Here is a 21,033-nt window from a genome sequence, read left to right on the forward strand (position 1 = left end):
GGTGTGTGGTGGAAGATAGTTTGTATCGTACCAAACATTTCCTTTCCTATTTCACTAGCAAATAGGACAAAGGAAAAATGACTGTCAATATTTCTTCATACAAGCCCTAATTTTTCTTATCTTCATGGTCCTTGCGCAAAATGTACATTAATGGCAGTAGAATTGTTCTGCAGTCAGTTTTAAAATCGGTTTCTCTAAATTTTCTAAACAGTCTTCTGCGAAAATAGTTATCTACGCTCCAGGAATCCCCATTTGTGTTCATGAAACATCCTCATAATACTCAAATGTTGTTCAGACCTACTGGTAACAAATATAGCAGCCTGCCTCCAAATTGATTCAATGTCTACCTTTAATCTGACCTGATGGCGATTCCCAGTAGACTTCTCTTGGCGAGGAATTCCGTGTATTCGTGTGCTATTCTGTTTTTTATGTCCTCCTTGCTTCATCTGTCATGGGTTTCTTTGGTTCAAAGATAACAGAATTCCTTAACTTTGTGATCACGAATGTTGATGTAAAGTTTCTCTCTATTCTCATTTCTGCTACTTCTCTTTACTTTTGTCTTTCTCTGGTGTACTCTCTATCCATATTCTGTACTCATTAGACTCCTCATTCCATTGAACGTATCCTGTTATTCTTCACTTTAACAGAGGATAACAAAATTGTCACTAAAACTTATCATTCATAATCTTTCAGAATGAATTTTAATCCCACTTATGAATCTTTTTATTTTCGTCGCAGCTTCTTCAATGTATAGATAGAACAGTAGGTGTGAGAACCCTGTCTTACTCATTTTTATTCAGAGCACTTTATTCTCAGTGTTCCGATCTTAATGTTCCCTCTTGGTTTGCATGCATGTTGTGTATTACTCATCTTCCCCTATGGTTTACTCCTGTTTTTCTCAGAAGTTTGAATATCTTGCAACATTTCAAATTGTCAAACACTTTTTCTAGGTCAACAAATCCTAGGATCATATCTTGATTTTTCTTCAAACCTTCTTTCATTATCAAGTGCAACATGATAACTGCTGCTCTGGTCCCTCTATCTTTCTAAAAGCCAAACTGATCATTTAACAGATCCTCAGTTTTCTTTCCCATTCTGCTGTATATTAATCTCGTCAGCAGCTTGGATGCATTAACTGTTAAGCTGATAGTGCAATAGTTCTCACACTTGTCTGCCTTTGCTACCTTCGGAATTACGTGGATGACATTTTTCTGAAAGTTTGGTGGTACATCACCAGTCTCATAGATTCTACACACCAACTTCAATAGTTGTTTGGTTGCCACTTCCCCCAACAATATAAGAAATTCTGATGGAATGTTATCTGTGCTCTGCACCTTGTTTGATCTCAAGTTTCCAGAGCTCTTTCAAATTCTGACTCTAATATTGGATCCCCTATGTCTTCCATATCAAGTCCAGTTTCTTCTTCTGTCACATCATCAACTAAGTCCTCCCCCTCGTAGCAGCCTTCAATGCACCCTTTCCCCTTATGTGCTCTCTGCTCTGCATTTAACTGTGGAATACCCATTTCACTCATATTGTTACTGCCCTTGCTTTTGATTTAACAGAAGGTGGTTGTCACTTCTCTATATGCTAAGTCAGCCCTTCCAACTTTTTTCCCTGTTCTTGCCATTTATCTATATTACTAAATGATTATACCTGAACCTGGGGCACAGTACCAGTATCAGTACCTTACAGTTTCAAGGGGCAACAAATATTTGATTTTTAGTACTTCACACGATTATTGACCAAATATAAAACACTGTCCTAATCTACTCATTAAGAGGTATAATTATAGTTTGAACTATTAACACAATAAGGCAAGTATGAAAGTTAGAAACCGTGTGTTTGTCTTTAGGCTGATAACTGACTGGGCTCTAATACCCAGACTTCTTTCATCCACAATTTGAGACTGAGAGCACTTAGGTACCTCCAATATACTTTAAACATAATTTCAAACCCTCACAAAACATTTTCTCACTGGAACCCCTCACAAATTGATGAAATGGAAAAAAGTTCATCGCATACTACATTTTTGCTGTTCATGCAATCAAACATCAGCATTAGGCATGACATTTTAATTTATTACTTGTTTACCACTGACTTTGTTCGCAATGCAATTTACAGACAGTAGTATGCACATATACTACTGAATGTGCCTGCAAAATTAAATCATTGTTAGACACACAGTTCAGGAGATATGTCGTAAACATTGAGGTAAATGAAAAACTAGCGTTTGCTTATAATGGAGTGCAAAGTACTGACACTGTATTCATCCAGTGTTTCATAATGAGATTACTATCTATCTTTGAACAGAATTTCAAACCTTCTGTAAACTGTATCATGCTTACACGCTGAAAATCATATATTTAACACATTAACTAATTTGTATAGTAATCAGGTGTTTGAAATTGTTTTATACATGGGAGTACAAATCTTTAAAGAATCAGGAGTTTACTGGTTTCATTCATAAATTACTTTTTGTGCTTACATCTGTAAAGTCATCTATGCTGATGGAGAAATACAAATCATGAGTAGCACAGACATTATTCCTTTACCCACAAAGCAAATGAAGAAAATCATCTTTATGGAACTGTTGCGAGCTGCAACACATAGTTTGAAAACTCCCACATCTTCCATCCCACAGACTGAGTAATAAAATTGAATATTCTCTTTTTTTAATAGACCATCAATCTATCACAAAACATCAGCATTATTAAAGATAAGAAACCAAAAATGACAGATGTTTAGTTAATACATAATCCTCGTTGATCCCACCTTTGACCATTCCATGTTTCTTCTCTTTGTATCTCCTTTCCTTACTCTCTTTTATTGCAGTGGTTGATGTTTTTAGTAGACAAGGGCACTTATTTTAAATGTAGCTTCTTCTAACATGTCAGAGGATCATAAAGTATGGACAGTGGAGGTGCCATGGGATGTGTGGTTGTAGAAAGTAACTATTTAGGCATATAAGTAAATTTAATTTCATATAAAACAAATTAAAATAAATTTAAAGGACCAAATAGTGACTGGTAGCTGTATTCTCACTAATCAAAAATGGTCATGGCATCTTGAAAAAAGAGTCAAGGAAAAATTTACTGGAAGGTGTTTCCTTCATGTGAAAAAAGGAGAGCTTTTCGGTGTGACTATTTCACCTATATTGAACTAGTTGGATTTAGATTTTGTGGACAGTTTTTTTTTTGCCAGTAGAGAGATATATTAGATTCATAATTATTGCTTTGATCATATGATACATAATGCTGAATTAAGGGAAGGTTTGGGGAAATAACTCATTTCCATTGCTACTTAATTTGTTGCATTATGTCTTGATGTGATACAGTGTACTTTGATATACACATGACTGCTTACTAATGAGAAACTACATCAACACCCTATGGTGGTGGTAATGTTAGGTCTCAAAATAGACCTGTTGTGTGTGTGAATACGAATATTTTAAATAGTAAGAATGATCTGGATTCTTTTGAAAGGAGAAAGGGCCAAACTCTGATGACCATCCAGATTTGTTTTCTTTGGTTGCCTTAAATCGGTAAAAGTGGGCATGCTTACTTTGAAGAGAACACAGCCAATTTCTTTATCCATCCTTGTCCTCTTTGAGTTGTTGCTCCTTCTCTGATTACTTTAGTGTTATCTGGACAATAAATCCTAATCCTACTCTAAGACACCTTATTGTGCTGATGCATGTAATTCTCAGAACAACAAACCAAGAGAGTTGCACAGTGATTAACACTTCGGTTGTGTCAGTGAAGAATGAAATTGAAGTTCTCTTTTTACAATTGGTATGAAGATTTTCTTCGGTTTTCTTAAATTAATTCCAGAAAATAATGATTGATGCCTTCAAACTGGACAATGACTAGCTTCATTTCCCTATCGTTATCCAGTCAGAGCTTGTGCTAAATTTTTTATGACATACATGTTGAAGAGACATTAACCCGTAAACTTCCTTCCATCACAAATACCTAGCTCAATTGATACTCCATGAATCCCCACAAAGTGCCTCCCTTGCTGGTATAGCAAGTTGCTTATAGCAGGATTTAGAATGAGTCGATAGATTATGGTCAGAATATGTTATAGCTTTGTTTCAACAACAAACACAGAAAAGGAACTGATAAAATATAAATGACATGGTCATTGGTCTGAAAACTGCTTTGATGCAGTTCTCCACTCTAATCTGTCCAGTTCAAACCTCTCCATCTTTGCATAATTACTCCAGCTTACATCCATTTGAACCTGCTTGCTTTTGCCTCTCTGCAAATCTCATTCCCCCTCCCCTCCATTACAAAATTAACTATTCGTTAGTACCTCAGGATGTGTGCTGTCAACCAGTCCCTCCTTTTAGTCAAGTCGTGCCATAAATGTTCTCCCAATACAATTCAGTGGCACCTTCACTAATTATCTGACCTACCCATGTGATTCTAAGTATTTTTCTGTGGAACTACATTTCAGAACCTATTTCCTTCTTGTCTGAACTGTTTAGCATGCACATTTCACTTCTGTACAAGGCTAGTCTCTTGACAAATACCTTCAGAAAAGAATTTCTAACATTTTATATTCGATGTTAACAAATTCCTCTTTTTCATAAACACTTTTTTGCCGTTGCCAGTCTGCATTTTATATTCTGCCTCATTCAGTGACGATGTTATTTTTTGCCTAAATAACAAAAAAACTTGTCAATTATTCATAGTATATCATTTCTTCTTCAGTTCCTCACCATTGCCTGATTTGATGTGAATATGTTCCATTACCTTTGTTGTACTTATGTTTTTGCTCATCTTTTCAGAGCATTGTCCATTCAGTTCATTTATTACTCCAAATCCTTTGCCATCTCTGTCAGAGTTAAAGTACAATTGACAAACCTCATTCTTTCAAAAGTAATCACTATAACTGTTAATACATTTACCCCACTGTGAGACAAGACGGGCAATGCCTTCATGGAAAAATAATTGTGGCTGTCTACGAATCCATGATGATACCCACATATGTACTTTTTCGGAAGAAAATCGATGGCCATGGATGTTTTTCTTCAGGGCACCAAAAATACAGAAGCCACATGAGAAGAGACTGGGACTGTATGGAGAATGTACAAGGACTTTGCAGCTAAACATCTGCAGTGTGTTTAAAACAATTTTGGTAACATGTGGGCGGGCATTATCCTGCAACAGAATGATGCCATCCATCAACATTCCTGGGCACTTGGACTTAATGGTATGCAATCAGTTTTTGCTAAGTGTCCTCTTACCACTGTGCATTAACTGTGGCACCAGGGAGACACAGTATTAGGACTTGAACTTGTCCCAGAGCTTGAGCTGTTTGTAGTCTCTTGCTGTAAGAGTTGTTTATGCCATTTGAACATAGGAAAATGAACACACTTGTACAATGCTATGTGCTAGCAATGTTTCATTACTCTCTCCTGCTCTTACATTGTTCTGTGGGAAGTGATTAGTGACTTATAGTCCTATGATCTGGATCACATTTGCCAGATCAATCAATCTCCAAGAATTCTGCAAAAATAAAAGCTTCCCAAGAAAAAATAATATTGCATAGCCAACAGTGTTAAACAATGATAACACTAGCCTGAAATAGGCAGATTGTATTACCAAGATAATCAACCATACCACTGACACACCCATCCTGCAGTCTTCAGCTCAGCTGTGAATGCAACATGTCCTGTAGTGGAGTGAAGACTTCTGCTCTCTAATCAGGTTGACAGCTGTATGTAAATTCAAATGGCAGACAGCTACAGGGAACATCACTGTGTTTTGGAATAACTATAATGTAATGCTACAAAAGTATCAAGAGTAAAAGTGAATATGGAGGTGAAATTTCTTTAATGTCATAAACCATTTCAGTAAGAGGACAGTTCGATAACATTTGTAGTATTTCAGGTAGTTGTAAGTCCACACAGTTTCTGCAGTAATTTGAATGGATGGCTCCAGACCAGTCATATCGACATACCCCAATAATTAAAAACCTTCACAAGTGTTATTGCCATCATCTTTGATGATCCAATTTTCCAGTGACTTGCTGAGAGGGGCAGTTGTGACTTCTGTGTGACCATCAGTGAAAAGCATACAGTTTTACTTTCTCCATAAGGGAGCTGGTTTAGACACTGTTTGAAACTCATGACCTATCACTTTGGCATATAGGATCTGTTGTTGCATCCAGTGGTGCCTCCCAGGAATGAAGGTAACAAACCCTTCATCTTATCAGTTTCATGTGGATGACATTACAGTGTTGCTAATTGTGTAGCAGTGGTATTTTAAATACCTTACATCAGAAGGGTCATTTTTCTGAGCAGCTGTCAGTGTTGATTTCATGTGGTAAATATGAGAGAGGTTGGGGTGACTGCTAAACTGCAACATTACTTGGGTCTACAGCACGGTGCCCATTGAAGTGACATGGCAGTGATTTGGCATGTGGCATGTTACAAGGGTAGCAGCATGTTGATGCAACATGCACAGTCCAGTAGAGCAGTGGACACCAGACTGATGCAATGAAACTGAATTTTGTGCCATGTCACGTTGTTGTCAGGTGACTGTGGTGTGCACAACTTTTGCAGTACACCATGTCTGTGCCAGTGACTGTTTACGAATGTTTCTGCACTCAGAAAACCAAAGATGGTCCTGAGTTCAGTATTCATTTTCATGGTCTTCTGGAGAAATGCTTATGTATTTATGATTACAGTAGCATGGTGGAAGCAACAGAAATGCTCAAGATAGATTGGGAAAGGATTACAAGTGTTAGATCAGAGAAAAGTTCAGTAATGTAAATTGATTTATTTTTAGAAGAGGAAGAATATAAAGAGCTAAATGGAAATATGTAATATGGTTTTCTATAAAAGTCTGAAAATCTGTCTACTGATTTGCTGGATATAATGCAAATTAGATTTTTTGGGTACATAGCTGCATACGTACATCATTTTGCAAAGACAATGCTCTACTTGGCCTAAGAAATAAACTACAGATGTGATTTCTCAGCTCCATGGCATTTGTATGTCTTTGTTAGTTCTCTAGTTTTTCTCAGAGTCCCAACAGGGTGGCACACACACACACACACACAGAGAGAGAGAGAGAGAGAGAGAGAGAGAGAGAGAGAGAGAGAGATTAAACCGTCATGTCAGTTTTGTTCACGTCACAGTTTATTGAAGTACACAACATCCAGAACTTGAAATGTGAAGAGCTGCTTTCCTGATAATTAAATATGCACCTTTCATTAGACAGTTGTCTATTTGTAAATCTCATTGTGTGTTTTGTGAGAGCAAAAGCTATATAATAGCAAAATAATGAGATTTTCAGTCTTCTTGCAACAAAGTTGTAGGTTCTGGAAGCAGGCTGTCACCCCCCCCCCCCCTTTCCAAACAGTGTTCTACCAAAAGAATTCGCTTTTTGTACTCTTCCATCACTGTTGTGACCATACTCCCAAACATAAAGATCAACAGCTAACAAGACTGTGGAAGGAAATCCTCTGCCATTATTAAATGTTGATCCATGTGTAGAAGGAGCCCTAACTCTGATGTGCTTTCTGTCTAAGCTATCGATAAGGTTCAGAAGGTTCCACAATTCTCAGTAATGACCAGCCATTTTCTTCCAGATTTCTTGAGTTGGTGTTGGTAAATATTCAGGTTGCAGGTGTTCCAGGAAGGCGTTTGACAATTCAGCCACAGTTCTTAGAATGATATCTGTCTTCAGACATAAATGAAAAGAGAGATATATATTAAACTCTAAACAATTTAAAGCACTATGTTCACTGTAGTACACCATTAAGAAGGTACCCATCAATGTCTGTTAGACTTCTATTGCCTAAAGTCAAAACTCCTTTGTCGTCGGAGACAGTGTTACATTACTAACAGTGCATCACTTCCATTGGCGTCGAGTTACGTGCATGTCAGACCACTGTCTTGTTATCTATCTGCTACACCACATGTCAAGGTTGGCTCACTGTCGGTGTGTGTCCTCCCTAAGAATCCATATGAACTATCACTTTCCTTGTCAGCTCAGAAGGTATCACTACACCATTAGTAGTCTAACCCTGATGAAGGTGGCTGTAAAATACGTGTTCTTAGTAAGTTATTTATCTTAATTTCACTCCAGAGGCCTGTTATATTTTGACACAATATACTTACAGCTGTATGAATCTGGCTTAGAGCTGCATTTGCATCTTTATACAGTCCTTCCTGTCCTCACACTACTTCAGTGATGGGTACCTTCTTAATGGTGTACTACAGTGAACATAGTGCTTTAAATTGTTTAGAGTTTAAAAAAAGATGATGTGACTCACCGAACGAAAGCGCTGGCAGGTCGATAGACACACAAACACACACACAAAATTCAAGCTTTCGCAACAAACCGTTGCCTCATCAGGAAAGAGGGAAGGAGAGGGAAAGACGAAAGGATGTGGGTTTCAAGGGAGTGTATACCCGTCCTTTTTTCCCCCTAAGGTGGGTCTTTCCGCTCCCGGGATTGGAATGACTCCTTGCCCTCTCCCTTGAAACCCACATCCTTTCGTCTTTCCCTCTCCTTCCCTCTTTCCTGATGAGGCAACGGTTTGTTGCGAAAGCTTGAATTTTGTGTGTGTGTTTGTGTTTGTTTGTGTGTCTATCGACCTGCCAGCACTTTCGTTCGGAGAGTCACATCATCTTTGTTTTTAGATATATTTTTCCCACGTGGAATGTTTCCCTCTTGTTTCCCTCTATTATATATATATATATATATATATATATATATATATATCTCTTTTCATTTATGTCTGAGCACAGATGCATTGTTGGATCCTTTTAAATAGAAGTTTCTTCTTAGAATAGTGCTTAAAGTACTATTTATTTATTTATTTATTTATTATTTATTTATTATTTTTTTTTGCCATTAATTCGATGTATCTACTGTAAATGGTTTGCTTCAGTGGCCTTTAATCAGACACTTCTTCTCAATTTTTTTTTTTTATCCTTGCAGCAAACACATGCCTGTTGCAGGTTTATGGCAACATTTTAAAGTAACTGTGCTTTTACTGGGCTTAGCTTTTGATGACTAACTTACTCAGCTGCTATAACTGAGGATCAAGATTTCAGAGTACTCAGTATTCTGAAGTGTGATAGTCATGAGGCTTGGGGAACTATAAGTAATTCTCTCTTCCACAAATACTTATGCTTCTACAGCCAAGGTTACTGAAGACCTTGCTGTTGTGTGCACAGACCAACATACACTGCTGGAGTGTGGTGAAGAAAAAGAAATACTCTTGGAAAGACATCAGTTTTGATCTGATGATGGTGTGTGCCACCTGGGGGATAGATGTACTGATAATGGTTTCACTGTCATCTGCCAACAGATACTGTAGTGGCATAGCTACCAGATTGCCATTTGTGTCTACCCTTTAATAGGGAATGTTGACAGCCAGAAGGCTTGTTGTGGTGCGAACCTGTGAGGCAAACAGGCAACTGTGTCACAGAGAGACACTCTTACTTTGTGCAGCCAACTGAGCAAGATTGAAAGGGGTGAAATTGTGGCCTTCCAAATGGTGACATGATACTTCTGGAGAATTACAAGTTGGATTTGCTTCGTTAGTTGTACAATGATGCTGGTATCATTGGTCACCTGAACATTCTCACACCTGTAGCTGAGACTCTGGATGTCCACACTTCACACACACCTGCTAGGATTGTCGTATTGTAATGGCAGCAGAAGCAGATTATACAGCTACTACAGCAAAGATAAGAGGGCTAGGGAGCTGAGATGTGTCAAGACGAACTGTTGTGAACCAGTTATTAGCAGTGAGTCTAAGAGCATGCACATATCTAATCTGTCTTCCACTCACGCTATAGAATCAATATGCATGACTAAAGTGGTGCTGTCAGAGGATCACTTGGAAGATGGAATAATATGCCATTATCTTGAGCAGTGAAAGTAGATTCTGCCTGCATTTAAGTGATGGTCATGTGCCCATAAGATGTAGACCTGCTGAGTGTTGTAGCCATAGAGTGCATTTGTCTATGACACACTGCCCCCATTCCTGGGCTTATGGTCTGTGGTGCAAGAAGCCAAAACCTACGTGCAAAAGGTTGTTAAACCTGTTCTTTTGTAATTCTTGCAACAGGAATGTGATGCATTGTACCAACAGGATAGTGCTTGCAGCACAGTCTTTGGACTCGTCTCCAATTGAGCGTGTGTGGGGTATAATGGGATGAGAAGTGGCTTGTGTGACTCATCAACTAACTACTCTTACAGAACTACATGAATAGGTTGAGCAGGTGTGGCATAAATCTCCCAGGACAGTATTTGCCATCTGTACGATTGACTGGATGGCTGCCAGTGCCTGTATTGCTGCCTGTGGAGGCGGCACCATATACTAATACTAGTACTTCAGAATGCGTCAATACCTGGTACCTCAGAACCGCGTGTGCTATTGATCTGTAAATTTAATCATTTCGTGTACTCCATATGCACAGTTGCAACAAGTCTTGAGTGAATTGGAAACATATAAAAGTGTATTATTTTTTTAATCTGGCAGTGTATTATAATCATTATTGAAACACCTGCTGGTCAGAACAGGTAATTAGGATTGTGGAAAGGGCCAAATAAGGTTGGTTTCAGTTTCACCTTCTAATTGTAATTTATTGTAATTTAGTAACACATTTACAACCAAAGTGGCACAAAGCCGAACCTTTACCAAATGCAACTCTTTCATGGCTGAAGGCCTCCAAACAAGAAATCTTAAAAATCAGCAAGATAAAAAAAAACAATTAAAATAGCAAATAAAATAATTAAAAAAACATATATCACCGCTAGGTGGAAAGCCTCAAGGTAAAGCAGATGGAACAAACATATGCAAGGTGCAATACAAATGACTGAAGGCCACAATTAAGTTTCAAAATTTTAAAATATATTACCATAATCTTTAAAGGCAGAAGGCTGCAATGTTTAAGCTTGAAAGAAAATTTTAAGAATAAAGTTACAAGGCTAAAAGCCCACCATTAATTTTGCAAAAATTTTAAAAAAGGAAATATATCCATAAGCCTTAAATTTTAAGTAGCTGAAAACAGATAATTAAACACCGGTGGGAAAGACATTAAAGACAATGGCACTCAGAAGCCTCCAGGGAGTTTGTTCTGCCCTTGTTAACTTATGTGAGACAGGTGGTGATTCCAACTGCACTTTATCCATCGGATCCCGACCCGACATGACGACTTGCTTCCCATCAATCAGTAGATGAGAACTCAAACACAAAAGGTTACAAACATGATAATCCACAATGAAGTATGTATTAGCTGTCAAAATTGCACACCACGTTGGACAGCAACAACAGGTGAGGAAAGGACACTGCCTGAAATTACGTTAGTGACCAGGGCAGGTAACTGGAACACTAATGACCACAAGGTAGAAAATTCCGCTGGTACACTTGAATTTGAAATACGGTAATATAGTTAACTTCACTCAAAAGAACACTGCCTGAATTGACGTCAGTGCCCAGAGCAGGTAACCAGAACACTAACGGCAACAAGGCAGAAAATTCCGCTGGTGCACTCGAATTGTAGTCAACCAAAACAGTTAATTCCACCACATGGCGGCTAAATTTATGCAATAGAAACACTTGGTGTTGCTGACAAGAAAACCTCCCCCAACAGCAAACCACCAAAACGAACCACCACAACATGAATGGACGTGGTGTGGGTAGTTGAAACCACTAGTCAACTTTGACGTCCTGGGTCGGTGAACCATGAAGCTCGTAGCGATCGGACAGCTCCACACACGCTCCGACACTGCACAGGGACCACCAGTGGACCCAGCGGATTGCACCGCATGGAGATAACTTCCCTGGTCCGTAGCAACCGACTGACTACCCTCATAATGCCGACGACATCTAAAATAGTCATCAGTGGAAATAACGGAAACTACACACACAACCTGACACACTCGCACGAAGACCTGAACGATACCCAGCAGTAACTAAACACACATGAAGACAAATTGGGAGTCGATGCGCACGCGCGTGCGCACGCACGCGCGCGCGCACACACACACACACACACACACACACACACACACACACACAGAGAGAGAGAGAGAGAGAGAGAGAGAGAGAGAGAGAGAGAGAGAGAGAGACGACTCATGAACAATCAGTGAGCCACCAAAATGTGTCTTCTGGTTGGACGACCGACCGAAGATCCACCAAGACCGTGTCCCGGCTCAAATGATGTGTGGCAGCAATGGTTGGGCGAGCCATATTGACGCAGACCTCACTGCTGCTCCAACCCGACTGCACTAGTGCCGCATTACAACTCCTCGACTGGCAGGCCCGGACTGCATTCCAAACATGTTCCAACTGACTGGCAGACCCAAACTCGCAACCAGAACTCCCCAACGACAGTCAACGAGTGGAAAGTAATAGTAGCAAAAGTACTACGAGAGGGAATATATCGATACGTGCTGCTAGCACCGGTCACGGTCAGGCTGAGCAGCAACTCAGTGACAGTAGTAATTTAAATTAATGTAGTGAGGTGGAAGTATGTTAAAAACACGATGGCAGGAACAGGCTCAGTTATCAATAATAAAGTTTCCACAGTCAGTGTCAGTCTCAACAAGGGTATCTGAGCCAGGCGGCAATTTCGGGGGGTTGGGGACAAATTCATATTCTTGAGGAAAAAACCTAGTTTCACAAAGCACCTAGCATCCAGCGCACGTCGATCTATCGATTATTCATATGATTTTGAAATGCACCCTTGCTGTTTTTGGAAATTTTTGAACACATTGTAAGTTGATTTCTGAATGAATTTGAAGTTGATTTTTGAATGCATGCACAGGTACGTTATGTCTCTGCCAGGGAATCCTCATCGCATCTTGAAACGAACTTTCCTGCAGATAAAACGGGACGGAAGCTTCGCTTCTCTTGTAGCTTATTAATCTGAGAAAGAAATATTATACGTGAAATGTATATTAACTTAAACCATTGACTTTTCCTGTTGATAGAATTTGAATTTATACTTTCGTAATACGAAAATATGCAGTGTACATGTTGCTGCACATCAAAGATCTTTCCAAAACCTTTTTTACCCCCCCCCCCCCCCCCCGTCCCCCTCCCTTCTAGTTTCGTTTTCTAAAGTGCTGATAAATTCTGCGCTGCTGTATGAAACCATATCCATTCAAAGGATTGATAAGTTTCACAGTTCCGACGGAAAGAATACAGTCACTTAACACGGAAAAATTGTATTTTCACCTGGGAGAAAATGTATTTTTAACCGGGAGATCTGGGAATTCTTTTTACTTGTTTGTGTATTTACCCTGATAAAGCAATGCCATCATACTCTAGTTTGGAGAACCTTCCCCTGCCACAAATAATGATTACTGTATTAGTTATTGTGTGAGGCATTTTAAGAGTGTAACTTACAAATTTTAATGAGGGGATAACCATTAATTTAAGCACATACTATCCTTCCATTTTATAGGAAAGCAAAGTGTGATATAACTTTCAAAATTTAGCGCATTGCAGACCAGTGAGCTCATTAATTTGTAGTCCTGTGGTCAGCTTCCTGCCTTTTTCTTCTGCTATTGTTTAGTTATTTTTCTCATGATTTTCCCCTACAATGTATCTGTTAATTACTGATTGTACTGTTGCAGTGCACACATTTATGTATTTTACAAAATGATTGTATTATCATTATGGTGAAAATTTCAGGTGAAATAAACTCTACCAGGCACTGTTGACTCACGTAAATTATCTTCTAATATTATCTGAAGTGACCATAAGTTCCTTATGTTCCAGCCTAGTCTTAAATTTGTTCGGCATTGTTTGTAGATAGGTTCACAGAAGTTTGATTTCCATTTTTAACTTGCTCCTGTCTGATAAGGTAGATGTTCTGTTTTTAGAAATTTCATTTTAATGATTATCTTTTTTCCAGTGATTTTGACAAGAATGTTGAATTAGCCCAACTAGTTCAACAGAAATTAGATGCATATAAGGCAGATGAACCTACAATGGGTGAAGGACCAGAAAAAGCTCGTTCCCAGCTTTTGATTTTGGATAGAGGATTCGACTGTGTCTCACCATTACTTCATGAACTAACACTGCAAGCAATGGCATATGATTTACTACCAATAGAAAATGATGTCTATAAGTAAGTTATTTTAACATATTTTGTCATGCAGCTGTATTCACAGCCTGTGCCCCCTTCTTCTTGAGTGTATTATTGTCTCTTTGAATTTGATACAAATTCACAAATGTAACATATTTTAAGTTATCTCTGTAAATATATACTCCTCCATACTGAATCTTTGATTTCTGTGGTCTAGGTATGAAGCAACAGCAGGGGCACCAGAAAAAGAGGTGCTGCTGGATGAAAATGATGAATTGTGGGTTGAGCTCAGACATCAACACATTGCTGTTGTTTCACAGTAAGTTTTAGTTTTTGTTTCCTAAAATCTGAAATTAAAGTGCAAATTTGTGTGTTTACACTGCCTCCTTTGTCTCTTTCATTTGACAAGCTTGTGCCAGATATTGTACTCTTCAGTGAACTATCACATTATACATTGGATATGGGTTTTGTGAATCTGGGGTTCCTGTACTGGGGATCTGGGAATGCTGCCTCACACCACTAGTCCTTGGGCATGCCTTTGTGGCCATCATGTGGTTCAGCAGTTGAACATTGTGTGCAACAAGGAAGTTGGCATAACCTGGATGAGAAGTATAGTAAAAAAAAAAAAAAAAAAAAAAAAAAAAAAAAAAAAAAAAAAAAAAAAAAAAACTGAAAAAAGTTTGCTATGTATCACTGCAGTGGATGGTTGTTGATGCAAAACAGTTCTTAGTAAGCAACCTATGGAGCACCTGTTACACGTTAATTTTACAACTAGGATTTCCATATAATGCAGGGATCCGTCTGATGTCAAATATTCATTTCACTAGATTTTAATGTGATGTATTACTCAGAAACATGCAGTAATTTGTGTGGTCTATGGACAATTTCACAGCCATGCAACCGAAAGGTATTCAGGTGATTGTGCTCAAAGAATGATGCCTTGTAACACTTACAGCACAGTGACTATATGCCATATGGGCACGTGCAACCAGGTGTTGCTGAAGGCATCCAGATCCCTTATAGATAAGTGTACCTACAACCTGAGGGCAACAGTTACTTTGTCTTGTAATGTGCAGACTGTTCCTTTTTCTGCTACCAGAGGGCTGCACTTACTGGGTATATCACTTCAGTGGAGATTTAGTGAGCTACAAAGTAGCTTCAGTAGTTAACACATAGTTGTGTACAAAAGTAGAAATGGTACTGTGAAGGCTGTCGGAGACCTTGAATATTTTGTATGGACATTAAAGATCACCAATAGGAGATAGAGATGATTCGTACTTTCCAGGCTTAAGTACAAGTGATAATTCATGTACATGTATTTTGGTTATCTGTGTAGTGAGTCTTTTATTTCTGTGTTTAGTAGTGGAAGCAGTGTTTACAACTTCATTTCCCTTTGTGTCTTCAGAGTACTTACAGCGATATTCTTTCTCTATTTAGACAACAGACTAGACCTTCGGTTACAATCTGTAGTAAGTGGTTGTGTACATAATTCCAAGGAAAGTGAGCAAGACTGGACTAGATGACCAGCCACAACTGTCAGTGTTCCATGTGGAAGTGGTTATAACCTCAGAATTTTTTCTCCCCAGTGAATAATGTATTTTAGTCACATCTTTGATGATTGCATCATGAGATATAAAATGTTAAACAAAAGACAATCTTAAAAGGAACTGTGAATGGCATCAGTTCCCTGCAGTGGAAATACACTGCCTGCCAAAATATAGTGAAGCACTCTGAAGACATGGTCAGATATTAATTTAACTCTGTACATGTACACATCATCGGTGAGTGTGTAAAAGATTATTCATTGTTATAGGTAGAATGGCAAAACTAAGTTCTGTAGTGCAGTTAGTGTTCAGTGTTTTTACCAGACCTGATAGTGTGTATAAGCTGCATGAACAGTGTCGGATGTTGAGTGATCTCTAGGATGAACAGAGATGCCACTTACTCGAGAGAGGCAGCAGTGCCAGTACCTAATAGAGTTTGAATGGGGCCTCATTGTGGGGCTCTCTTTGGCTGGCAGATGGGATCCTGCAGTATGCTTATTTGTGAGGCATTTGGATGTGACACTGACCTGATGTTGGACTGCATGCAGATGTGAGGGCAGTCATAGTCGTCATCAAGTTCCAGTCAACTGTGTCTTCACCACAAGGAAGGATTGCCATATTGACCACCAGGCAAATTGTAACTCCTGCATCTGCCATCTGAAAACAAGTAATTGACTCGCTGCAACATTGTTTCATCCTGCTCAGTTGGTTGGAGACTAGCAGCAGCCACATTAGGGAATTACTACCCCATGTAAAGGCTGCTATTAACAAAAAACAAACGCCTGCATTTTGAGTGGCGTCATGACTGAGAAGCATGGACTGCTGACGAATGTAGTCACATTGTTCAGTGAGTAAGTGAATCATCATCAATTGTTGAAACCAAATAAGTCTTTTTTTTTTTTTCTCCAGGAGAAACAAAAAACTGAATACTGCCATATGTATTACTGCTACATTACTGGAATTTTTCAGAACTGAAAGTGACTTCATTCTGGAAAAGAGCAGCACCTGTTGAAACGAAATAAGTCAGGCACTTACTTGGTTTCAACAACTAACAGCGTGAAGTGAACCACCTTTTCTACCATTTGTAGGAGCATGACATGTTTCATATCAACACCGAATGATAGGCTATACTCTTAAATGTACTGTTCAGTGAAAAAGCGAAAATTGAAAATTTTGACTTATTTGGTTTCAACAATTTGTGATTCAGTTGTGGTTCTGCACCACCACAGATGACAGTCGGTGAATATGGCAGTGGGAGGGGTCCCGTTCTTGCAGTGTTTTGGAGAGGCGCAGCTGTGCTATTCATGGAATCATCATGTGGGGAGCCATTGAGTAAGACTTTCAGCCATGGCTGGTTGTGGCTGAGGGAACTAAACGACTATGTGGTATGTTACATACATCCTGTGTCTTCGTGTGTTGTCTCATGTGATAGTGTTGTGGTGCCATTTTTCAACTGTACAGTGCTTGTTCAAACATGGCATGTGCCTTTATGAACTGTGCGCCTGATGTTGAGGTACATCCAAACCAGAATGGCGCGCGCACACACACACACACACACACACACACACACACACACACACACACAGAGAGAGAGAGAGAGAGAGAGAGAGAGAGAGAGAGAGAGAGAGAGAGAGAGAGCGCTAGCTTATCACATTTATGTATGTTCCCGCGTCATTTGAAACAATCAAGAACTATGTGATTCCACAATGAAGTACCAAGAGAGAAGCCTACAGTGTTAAGTGTCCATCATAAACTGTAAAATGCCATTGTTAGTATGTCACCATTTTTTTTTTTATTGTACTGAAAAGTGGAGGTATGTCCTTTGTAAAGTTTCCTCAGTTCTGCAAGGATAAAGCTGTGCAATGCATCAATCAAACATGCAAATGTAAAACTATCCCTGGGCTAAGCAGGTACAAAATATTAAAATGCTTGGCAGTAACCCTAATGCAATAGAGCTTAACAATATGCTGACTTTTAGCAGGTGTGTGTTCCTATTGATGTCACATTGGGCTGGACCTTCAGAAACTGAAGGATGAAGCTGAGAGTTTGTGTAACTGCCATTGAAAGTGCTGTAGAGGGAACTGCCATTGAAAGTGCTATAGAGGGAATGTGACAGAGAGGAAGCAAAACATTTACACTTTCCTTTAATTAGTGTTGTTATAGCACACACTTTTCCATTTCCTCAGGAGTAAGGAACAATACTACCTGTTCAACTCAGAGAGTTTGTCAGCATATGTTCCTCTAGCAACAGTAAGGCAACCTATGGTTATTATGACATAGCTGCTCATGAATCTGGAACACAATGTTCATCTACCACTGTTTAGGGCCAGGCACATTGTCAACCTCTCTCAAGACTGGTGAGTCACCATTCCACATCGGGGAGCAGTCCGTGATGTGAAAGATAGAAAATATTCTCTGTACTCCAGATGTGTGCATACAATAGTATTGGTTTCTTCCCCATGAAATGACTTTTCAGTAATTGTCCATAAGTCAGAAGGTCCTTTGTGATTCATGCAGAGAGCTAATTTTCTGGAAAAAAAAATGTTGTGGATGTTAATGTTTTATGCCAGTGTTGGAGCAAAGTGCCTTGGCTTCTGAAGAGACCTGGAAAGGAATTATGAAACACTCCTAATGTAATTTGTAAATCCCTTGTTTTATAAAATTATAGATAAGGTCACAGTGTTTTATACAGAAGGTTCAAAACTACCTGACCTGCTTTGTTGTGCTGTGTATTTTTCATTATCTTCAGGCTCCTGTTATCAGATATGTTACCAGTCTGCAGTATTGAGTTGTCCATAATTTTGAAGCAACTTCAGCAGATAAGGCATCATCAAAGGATTAAGTTTATAATTTACTCAGGTTCCCTAGATCATTTAAAATCCTTCAACAAATGCACAGGGCAGAGAAACGTACAATATTCACGACTACTGTTAAATCATCAGGACAATGAGGTTGTATTTTTCTGATTACCGGGTCACATGGAGATGATGCAGTGGCCAAGGACTACTGTAGAGAGAGAATTCAAGATTTGCCATTTTCCTGTGAGCCACTGACTCGGCATTGAGATCACATATCAGTGTAAAGGAGCATGGCTAGAGGTGAGGGTCAAGAAGACGTAGACAGTAAAAGCTGTTGTTTCTCCTTTCCCTTCCCTTTGAGACAGAACGGTGTCGCATTCAACCCTATAGGACAGTTCCCTGACAAGGAGTACTGTTCTCCACCAGGGTGATCTACAAGTTTGTTGCCTGTGGTGTACACATTTCTGTGGACTCAATTTTAATGAAGTGCATTTCACGGGTAGCTGTGAATTTAACTGTATGTGTTGTTTAACCATTTTTAGCTGTCAGTGAGTGTTTGATATGTACGACCTTTTTATGTATTGCCTAGACTTCACTTGAATCTCTTAGATTGGAGGTTTTTTAAAGTATTGCCAAGTGGCTCAGTCATTTTTTAGTTGTAATAATTTTTGCCTCTGTAGGTTATTCATATTTTGTGTGTTTTAATGCATGACACAGTAAATAAGTGGCCTGTATTTCTGTGTAAATTATATAGGTGAGCCTTTGAAAACCATAGTGATGTTTCTGATTATGGAGATTTTGATACATACTATTTCTAGAGACAGTGTGAAAAGTATTGGTTTCACAAGTTTGTTGTTGGTGTCCATTGATCGATGTATTTACTGTTTTCATTTATTTATGCCATAGGGTCAAATGAAGTGGTCCAATAAAAATTAAGTTGGTTACTTAACCATTTTTAAATATTTTAATTTTTTTAAATATGTGATTACCCTGTAATTGAGAAGTTCAAAAAGTTTTTTTAAAAGAATTTTACCTTTACTGAATAATAGTGGCCATTTTCGTTTGTCAGTGTGCGATGATGTTTCAGTTTAGAGACGGCAAAAATATGAATATTTGAAAATTCACTGGGTTAAGTTAAAACATTGCAATTGACATGATTGTTTTTAGAAAAGTGTCCTCTACAACATTGTCTATTACACAAAATATCCTAAATTCAAAAATAACCGGTCAAAATGACCTCCAAAGTTTGGTATCAAATTTTCAAAAATCCACTTTTTAGGCCCAAAAAGCCGGCCGCATGCCCGAGTGGTTCTAGGTTCTTCAGTCCGCAACCGCGTGACCGCTATGGTCACAGGTTCGAATCGTGCTTCGGACATGGATGTGTGTGATGTCCTTAGGTTAAGAGCCATTTAAACCATTTAGGCCCAAAAATAACAAACAAGGAGTGATTTATGAGTGTCTATTTTTTTCCTGTAGTTAGATATCGTACACTACTAGCTTCATATAGAGCAAGCACACTTACAAATGTTTCCTTAATTTTTTATGAATTTTTGAAATTTGAAAATTCTCATTTTTTGTAAAGTTTAGGGTTAGTTATCTCAGGTGGGATTGAATATAAAAATATGATTTTTGCACAGTTTATATACCTATATGATAGCAAAGTACTGTAAAAATTTCAACATAGATATCTGACTGTGAACAGAGATATGAATTTTTGAAAATGAGGAAATAATTCACATTACTCTACAACTGATCATATGGCTTTTGCCTATTCATGTGTGATATTGGTGGGATATAATCAATTGTTATTGAAGTAAGGTACTGAATTATATACAAAAAGTGGAAACATCACTGAAATTAACATTTATATTATTTTGACATCCTTAAAATAAATATTTTAAATTAACATCCTTTGAGATGTGACTGTTCTTAAACCTGGTGATGAATGTTAAGAACACTTTATTTCTTCAGACAGCTTCTGTGATATACAATAAAACCTCCCAGTTGCTGTGGTAAGTTTAAGCACTGAAAGTTTCCTTAAAACACTTTTCATTGGTATCCAAACTTTGCCACTGGTAGATTTATTGAATGATCATCTTGGGCCAGCAGGGTGCTAAAAATGTGCAAAAAAATCATTGTTTCCCAAACTAATTCTTTCAATCTCTGCAAGCCACCACTGTCCACCATACACACATGCCACTATGTCATTCAATGTGAAAGACAGAGATGTAATTTTACTGACACAATTATCCTCATAAATTTCGGTTTCTGATGTTATATAGCATCAAATTAAGTTTTCTGCAATGCCAAGGAATTTGTGAAAATGCCTTGTTCCTTTTGTTGCTATACAGCTTTCAAATCTGGTTTTCATATGCAGAACCACTTCTTTATTGATCAGAAAGTAGGTAATGCCTTTAACATTATCCTTGCAATATACATACTTGTCCTGTACTGTGAGAATTTGGTCTGTGGTTGGTCTTCGTAGGCTGGCTTTACTTCACATTTTGTTGTACCTCCTACTCCATCACATGCATTTTTACCATGGCAAGATGCAAAAAAGTGCCATTCAGCCTCCAACCCAAAGTCTACTTTGTGGTTGTACGGATTTGAAAAATTC

The 21,033-nt window shown here is 38.5% G+C and overlaps 1 protein-coding gene across 3 annotated transcripts in view; it reads left to right on the top strand.

Moving 5' to 3' along the window:
- LOC126248209 (protein ROP) overlaps positions 1 to 21,033 on the top strand; it is a 94,477-nt gene that overhangs the window by 53,043 nt on the left and 20,401 nt on the right. For all 3 annotated transcript variants that reach the window (XR_007545427.1, XM_049949022.1, XM_049949023.1), the window contains exons 6-7: positions 13,901 to 14,116; positions 14,292 to 14,393. Coding sequence is in view for 2 of the 3 variants with exons in the window: in XM_049949022.1 (XP_049804979.1) it covers positions 13,901 to 14,116; positions 14,292 to 14,393 (318 nt within the window). In the remaining variant the exon portion in view is untranslated. The remainder of the gene's footprint in view (positions 1 to 13,900; positions 14,117 to 14,291; positions 14,394 to 21,033) is intronic.

This window comes from Schistocerca nitens, chromosome 3 (assembly GCF_023898315.1).
Source record: "Schistocerca nitens isolate TAMUIC-IGC-003100 chromosome 3, iqSchNite1.1, whole genome shotgun sequence".
In the NCBI taxonomy this organism is placed as follows: domain Eukaryota; kingdom Metazoa; phylum Arthropoda; class Insecta; order Orthoptera; family Acrididae; genus Schistocerca; species Schistocerca nitens.